The sequence below is a fragment of the Mytilus trossulus genome, chromosome 12, assembly GCF_036588685.1.
Source record: "Mytilus trossulus isolate FHL-02 chromosome 12, PNRI_Mtr1.1.1.hap1, whole genome shotgun sequence".
In the NCBI taxonomy this organism is placed as follows: Eukaryota; Metazoa; Mollusca; class Bivalvia; order Mytilida; family Mytilidae; genus Mytilus; species Mytilus trossulus.
This window is the reverse complement of record NC_086384.1, coordinates 50,898,423-50,907,103: the sequence shown is the minus strand read 5'-3', so window position 1 is coordinate 50,907,103 and position 8,681 is coordinate 50,898,423. Positions and strand designations below refer to the sequence as shown.

General features: G+C 32.5%; 1 protein-coding gene across 1 annotated transcript; it reads left to right on the top strand.

The window, feature by feature from the left end:
* Positions 1-2,080: 2,080 nt before the first annotated feature.
* On the top strand, positions 2,081-5,997 carry LOC134692555 (uncharacterized). Its single transcript, XM_063553013.1, has 2 exons — positions 2,081-2,161; positions 4,325-5,997. The coding sequence occupies exon 2, from the start codon at positions 4,333-4,335 to the stop codon at positions 5,995-5,997; it is 1,665 nt and encodes a 554-aa protein (XP_063409083.1). The 5' UTR covers positions 2,081-2,161; positions 4,325-4,332.
* The last annotated feature ends 2,684 nt before the right edge of the window (positions 5,998-8,681 follow it).

Genomic DNA, 8,681 nt, shown 5'->3' with positions numbered 1-8,681 from the left:
GTTTTTGTATAACTAAATTTATTTGAGGGTTGTGTGCTTATGTTATGATTTGACAGCGATTTAATTTCTGTTTTAATTAATGAGTATTACATGTCAGGACAAGAAGGGACCATGTATAGGTTAAGTATATCTCTCCGTTAGTACTTATAGTATTAAAGTTACTTTAAGAGAGATTGTCAATTAATTTAAATTAAGATACTGAAAGGCAAATGTTCATAATTTCGAAACTTGAATCTTATTGTATGTATTTTAATCGTTAGGGAAAACTTGATCAACATTAGAGATGCACACTCTATTCTGACTACAACATTCTAACAGTCGTTTTTCTTGAAGTTGTTTTTATGCCATAAAGTTATTCAGTATATTTAATGGGACATTATCTAAAAGATATGCACAAAAATGGAGTACCATTTTGTTTGGTTCAATCATAAATTAAAGGAAAATAATGAAATGATAATTTGCTTTTAGCATACAACTTGGTTCAATTTGCCAAAAAAAAAGATAAGACACATCGCTGATGAATTAATCACTTGCAAGTGAATAATTCGACCTCATATGATTCGTATTCATTTGCCATTCAATTTAATCAATGAGGTAGAAATGATTACGTATGTTTTAGTCGTGTGTAGCCATTACTTGAAAGGAAAAGTACGTCAATAGTGAAAATGAAACAAAGTTAAACCCGTAGGTTGACTGAGTCAATCCAGAAAAAAAAAATCATTCTGTTTAAGGGAAAAACGATAATTTACTTATTTATAACATGAAATCATAGAGACATAAACAATCAAATTGCACGAGGCCGCTCTCTATTTCTCTGAACTATTGTGACAGTTGGCAGTCTTGGAGGTCATCTCATAATTAATAAGTTGTCGTCTAGACTTAAACACATTGACTTTTTTATAAACATTATCGAATACATACATTTTTTACTGTTTATTTCAGACATAATATTGCAATATTGTAATGTGGATTTTCGTTTTAGTGTGTTATAAATAAAATATGAGAATTTGATTCAAATCGGTGAACATGATTTTAACAGCTAGTGCCCATTTAAGGAAATAGACTTAGGTAAAGAAAAATAACTCTTAATAGTTATCAAAGGTACCAGGATTATAATTGAATACGCCAGACGCGTGTTTCGTCTGCATAAGACTCTACAGTGACGCTCAGATCAAAATAGTTAAAAAAGCTAAACAAGTACAAAGTTGAAGAGCATTGAGGACCCGAATTTAAAAAAAAATGTGCCAAATACGGCTAATGTAATCTATTCCTGGGATAAGAAAATCCTTAGTTTTTCAAAAAAAATCAAAGTTTTGCAGAAGGAAATTCATAAAAATGAACATATAATTGATATTCATGTCAGCACCGAAATGCTAACTACTGGGCTGGTGATACCCCTCGGAGACGAAACGTCCACCAGCAGTGGCATCGACCCAGTGGTGTAAATAGTTATCAAAGGTATCAGGCTTATAATTTAATACGCCAGACGCACGTTTCGTCTACATAAGCCTCATCAGTGGCGCTCAGTTTTAAAATAGTTAAAAAAAAAGTTAAGCAAGTACAAAGTTGAAGAGCATTGAGGACCCGAAATTCCAAAAAAGTTGTGCCAAATAAAAGCATCAATAAGTTTCTGTTAATCATTTCATAAGTATGTTCTAAGCTTATAGGTTGCATTGATTGTTTTCTATCTAATTTAGGCAAATGCTTAAAATACATAACAGGTTTGGCATGCCACAAAACCAGGTTCAACCCACCATTTTATTTTAAAATACCAGGTGTACAAAGTCAGGGAAATGGCCATTGTTATATTTTAGTTCTTTTCTGTGTGTCTTACATTTTAATGTTGTGTTTCTGTTGTGTCGTATTTCTCTTAAATTTAATGCGTTTCCCTCAGTTTGAGTTTGTAGCCCGGATTTGTTTTTTCTCTATCGATTTATGAATTTCGAAGAGCGGTATACTACTGTTGCCTTTATTTAAAGCGTTATCTCCCTGAAGCAAGATCTTCCCCTCTAATGTTATTCAAATCCTCCCACGTCAATAACATTTATAATTATTGATAAAGACATTGCCACGTGATACAGGAGAGATTACAAGAGATATCCTACTATGAACATAGTCCACACAGGGAGGCGTTGGAAATAGATTCGGTTATCATAAACAGGTAAACCAAACACGCACTAAATTGACATATAATTATTTATTTTATTTAGAAAGTCATCTTCATTCATATATTTCGTTTATAAACGAGTTGATGAAACAAGTCTTGACCATATTATTCAACTTCATTGTCCTAAACAAATGAGTAAGGACAAAAGTAAATACATATTGCGGACATTGAAAGAAATATAGATTTTAAAGGTTGTTCAGGACATTTTGTAAACAATGAACGCTAGCTGGTCATAGAAAAACAAGTGAGTTTAGATTTTTATAACAAAAAACTCTGTATTAAAAAGTCTACAAACCTTAGGTTTAATTGCCACATTTTCCCCTTTTTTTATTTATGCAATAACACAATAAATAATATTGTTTTGTTACAAGTTTTCACTTGGTATACGTACAAACTGGCCCATCTCTACTATTCATTATCTTTGATGATTTGCTAATATTCAGTTTAAAAATTTCGCAATTCACATGGCTAAAAAAAGGGGTTATAAACCCTAAATATATTTATTTGAGTTCTTTGGTATTTAAAGATAGACATAAATATAACTTAATTAAACTATTATTTATCTGTTTGTCTTTTTTTTTATTATTAGCCATGGTGTTGCCAGTTTTTTTTCAATCTATAATTTTGACTGTCCTTCCGGTATCTTTTATCCGTCTTTTAATGATTCATTCATGGACTGTTAGGAATTAAGTGTCATTGTCTCACTACTTTCTGAAAATTAGAATTAACAAATCTATAAATGTATTTTTTGTAACTCATAAGCGCATTTTTGCAGTCTCATATCTTTAGATACAACTAAAGACCAATCTATATTTGTCCCGATTTGTTCTATTCTTGTTTGTGGGATGTGAGTACAAATTAATTGAGTGGTTGGTCCAACTATCATTGTTCTAACTATTGCCATAAAATTGAGAATGGAAATGGGGAATGTGTCAAAGAGACAAAAACCCGACCAAATAAAAAAACAACAGCAGAAGGTCACCAACAGGTCTTCAATGTAGCGAGAAATTCCCGCACCCGGAGGCGTCCTTCAGCTGGCCCCTAAACAAATATATACTAATTCAGTGATAATGAACGCCATACTAATTTCCAAATTGTACACAAGACACTAAAATTAAAATAATACAAGACTAACAAAGGTCAGAGGCTCCTGACTTGGGACAGGCGCAAAAATGCGGCGGGGTTAAATATGTTTGTGAGATCTCAACCCTCCCCCTATACCTCTAACGAATGTAGAAAAGTAAACGCATAACAATACGCACATTAAAATTCAGTTCAAGAGAAGTCCGAGTCTGATATCTGAAGATGTAACCAAAGAAAATAAACAAAATGACAATTATACATAAATAACAACAGACTACTAGCAGTTAACTGACATGCCAGCTCCAGACTTCAATTAAACTGACTGAAAGATTATGATTTCATCATATGAACATCAGGCACAATCCTTCCCGTTAGGGGTTTAGTATCATACCATCGTAACATATATGAGAAGAACATAACCCGTGTCATGCCAACAACTGTTTTGAGAATAAATGTGTTTAGTTCCGACGCAAAGACCTTATCAGGGACTCAATATTTACGCCAAAATATGCAATCTTTAATGACTTGACAACAGTATCGTAATTATATCCCTTCTTAATAAGTCTATTCAAAGGTTTTGTAAGTTTATGAGGTGAATACTGACACTTTTGTGCTTTATAAAGAATATTTCCATAAAAAAAATGATTGTTTATAAGATCCAATCATGCATATTTTACTTCAGGAAGCCAAAGCATAACATTAAAGGAAGTGTGGTGTGAACTAACAGACGAGTTTCTGAATTACATTACCTATAACCATATTTTTTTAATGATTTTTAAAGTTTATCTCTATAGTCTGATTCAGTCAACGTTTTGATACATTTTTATATTTCGCATATAAGTGGTGGGAGGGAAGTCGAGCTATTCAACTGAGTTTTACCCACTATATTCATCGGAAGGTACCTATACCAAGTCAGGATTGTTTATACAATTTATTCAATTAGATGACATAGAGTTTGATTTTGTCAGGTTTCATGGACTTCCACCTTTTGTGTTCTTATATTTGATTTTTTTTATATCGTTACTAGATATATTGATTATCCTAAAGTTATTAAAGCTTCTTTATTTAACGTAGGTGTTGTCATGGTGTCCATTATATCTTGTGGTCCATGTCTGTATGACGAAACCCATCAGAATGCTAGAAAATGGTGTACCAGTTGTGAAGAGGGTTTATGTGAAGACTGTGAGAAAAATCATAAGAAAACCAAAACTACAAGGGACCATAAACTTATCTCGATTGACGATTATCGGAAGATAGAAGATGTTCCAATAGACTTTACCTGCAGCGATCATGACAAGAAACTCGAGTGGTTCTGTAAATCTCACGATAAAGCACTTTGTATGATGTGTTTATCGACTGAACACAGATCATGTGCCGATGTCATACCAATAGATGTTGCTGCTTCAAATGCTAGACAATCCACGGCTGTATCTGACTTGCAGGAGTCAATTGAGGTAACATTGCGTAATATTACACTTTGCATCAACAATAGAAATACTGCCACAAAAGATATTGAAAAGGAAGATAAAGATACCAGGACGATTATCCAAGATACGAGGAGAAAAATAAATAAGCACTTGGATGCGCTTGAAGCAAAATTAATCCAAACATTGATATCAGCATCAGAAACATGCAAATCAAATTGTAATACGTTTCTACGAAAGTTCCATTCACAACAGGAAACACTGATCAAACTAAAAGATCAAGTGCTGAAGATGAAAGAGTTTGCTTCCGACTTACAAGTATTTCTTGGTACGCGTCAAATTGACAAATTAGTAATGAGTGAAACAGAATCCATCAAAACTGCAGCTAAGTCTATGTATGATTATAAATTCAACCTTGTTCTTAACAGTGATATTCAGAAATTATCAAATAGCGTAGTCAAAGATTTTGGAAAAATCCAAGTAGCTGAACAATTCTCGAATTTAAACATTAAAGAGATAAAAATAGAACAGGCACAAATACAGCAAAAGATACAACAATCGAGAAATGTCGCTGACGTAAAACTTAAGTTATTAACCAAGGTTAAAATCAAGCGAGAAGGAGATATTCGTATAACAGGTTGTGCTATATTGCCTAATGACCATCTATTGTTTGCGAATTACAATACCACAGAACTATTAGAGTACAATGAAGAAGGTAACTACATCGGCAGAATTCAAGTTTCTGCTAATCCATATGATATCACAGTGCTTGATTCTGAACTCATTGCAATCACATACGGAAGTAAAAGATTCTTCGAAATTTTTAATTATCGCAAAAGTTGGGTTCAGAAAATGATAGAGACCGGTGGAAACTGCTGGGGATTAAGTCAGTCAAATGGTAAAATTTACGTCCGACATAATCAAGATATTGGTGTTTTTGACAAAATGGGAAATAAACTATGTACTTTGGCTGCCTCAGGAATGTTATATATCTCTGCGTCCAAAAATAACATCTTCTGTTCAAACAATTCAAAAAACAATGTATGTTGTTATGATTTGAATGGAAAAGAAGTATGGAAGTTTCACGACGATTCTGTAAAGCATCCATTAGGCGTAGCAAATGATTGTTGGGGCAACCTTTTCGTTGTAAGTGGTATGTCTTTCAGCCTTTTAATTATACAACATGACGGAAAAACCTGCAAACACCTGCTTAATTTGGATAAAAATTCTATTCCGCGTGCGGTATGCTATGATATGGACAAGCACATTCTTCTGTTCTGTGATCAACGAGGTGAAAATTGTGCATTGTATAAAATATTGTAAGTATTTTCAAATTAAAGATGAAATAAGCAAATTATCCCCTTTACAACAACTCTAACTGGGCGTCTGATATTTAACCAGGTTATAACATCAATAGTTAACAGCAATTCACTTTTTTTTTTATTGTAAACATATCAAAACCAGGAGATATGACATGACTAAAACAACTCCGAATTAGTAGAGTTGCTTTAAAGTCTGTTAAAAGGATTAGAATATCGCAATCTTCTTGAAATAAATATATTCAAAAGTTTATATAGACTGAACAAAAAAGCTTGGTATTTTTAATATTTTCTGATTTTAGCCATTAATTGTAGGTGTACATCTGAATGTATTTAACATAAAGTAAAAGACGGAAGAAAGATACCAGAGGGACAACCAAACTCATAAATGGAAAACTGAAAACGCCATTGCTAAAAATGAAAAGGACAAACAGACAAACAATAGTACAAATGACACAACATAAAAAACTAAAGAAAAAACAACACGAACCCCACCACAAAGACTTGGGGTGATATCAGGTGCCCCGGAAAGGGTAAGCAGATCGACATATACACTTGAAACAAACAATTTTCCATTTGGTTATTGCTTGCTTATTTTCCAGTCATTAATGGTCTTAGGACATTTGTTCCAAATATTTTACGTTATCATGAATTTCTTAAACAATTGTATAGGGAAGTAATAGACAAAAAAGTTATCTCTTTTTCAGTCCAATATACAAAAGAAGATGTGGTATGAAGGCCAATGAGACAACTCTCAACAAGAGACCAAATGATGCAGAAATTAACATATATAGGTCACATTACGGCCTACAACAATGAGCAAAGCTCATACCACATAGTTATCCCCGATATGACAACGGTTAAACAATTCAAACGGCCTAATTTATGTACAAAATAAACGAAAAACAAATATGTAACTCATCAGCAAACGACAAACACTGAATTGCAGGTTCTTGAATAAGCCTTAACATGGGACAGTGATGTAACAGTACAACAAGAGAATGAACTATAAGAATCAGTTGAACAGGCTTAACTCATCAGATGGGTTCAAATGTAAATACATCTAACAAAAACAGAATGGACGTGACAGGGCAATAGTAAAGCATAGCAGAATTCCAACAATTCAGAATGTTAAATCGGAATAATGGTTGCGAAATGGTTGCGAAATTCGACATACTGCCCTTCCTGCATAGTTGGCACACTATAACATCGTCTCTTTTATAACCATTGTTTTATCATGTTAAGGTGATACTAAATTTCTCAACTAAAAATAATTCGGTTCGTTTAATTTTCATTAAATTTAGACAAAGTATTTAGAATAGGGACGAAAGATACTAGAAGAACAGTCAAACTCATAAATCGAAAATAAATTGACAACGACATGGCTAAAAATTAAAAAAACACAAACAGACAAATAACAGTACACAAGAAACAACATCGATCCTTCGATCTTTTGAAAAATATATGAACATTTAAAAAACTTGAACCACACACTTTATCCGAAAATTTTCATTGGATATATAGCAGTTTGACAAACACAAAATTTATTTGGTCATTGATAAGTTTGGTAATTCCATAACAATCTTAACAATTTAAGGTTTTTAAAACGTTCAGCGGATTTACACAGAGTTACCTCCCTGTAATGTTAATTACCCCCTGAAAGATATATTTTTCGATTACTGTTTGATTATTTTTACAATTGTAAATAAGATGTGATGTCATCGTTTCTCTTGAAAACACCATCTTTATATTATGATCATTCTTGATTTCTATTTTATAATTAAGTTTGAGAAACGCCCGTCTGGCGTATTAAATTTTTGATCTGGTACCTTTTGTTGGCTATTATTCGTTTGTAGTCCTGTCCTATTTTTTCTCCCATTTATTTGTATTTTAGTCTTGTCATGTAATATTGTCATTTTAATTACATAAGTAACATTGCCATTAAAGCGGATCGGTTTGGCATACAACAAAACCAGGTTCAACCCACCACTTTTTCTTAAAATGTTCTCTACCAAGTCAGGAAAATGGCCATTGTTATATTAAAGTTCGTTTCTATGTGTGTTAGTGTTAATGTTTTGTTTCTGTTGTGTCGTATATTTGACGTGTTTCCCTCAGTTTTAGTTGTAACCCAGATTTGGTTTTTCTCCATCGATTAATGAATTTCTAACAGCTGGATACTACTGTTGCCTTTATTTATTCTACCTATTCAAATTTTAAATCATTGCCGGACTGGTTAATTTCAATAATTTGTGAATTGAAAGGATTAGAAGTTATAAAAATAATGACACCAGAAAAATATGGCATACAACCTTTTGTTTAATGTCGAAAAAAAGTTTCAAATGATAAAAATTATTAGTTTCTATAGATATTTTGTGGAACGTCATCTTTGATGATGTTTTATAATTAACAGTTTCTGATGACATTTAAGTGCATCAAATATGATGCCCTGTTATCTTGTTAGCAAATTGCAGACAGAAATTCATACCCCTTCAGAAATGCAGTTCATACATATATAGTTCTTATTCACTTTGTTTTACAAAAACATGTCATTCTTCTCTCAAGTATATCTAAACAAAATTATTGCATATTTAATGCGCAGCTTGAAAATATTGTGTTGTTACGATTGAGCTTTTATCAGATGGACCTGTCAAATTAACATTGCAATATTTAGATTTTTCAATCTGATTA

What these genes read in the sequence shown, in the direction of transcription:
- LOC134692555 (XM_063553013.1), top strand. Translation starts at nt 4,333, where the DNA reads ATGGTGTCCATTATATCTTGTGGTCCATGTCTGTATGACGAAACCCAT.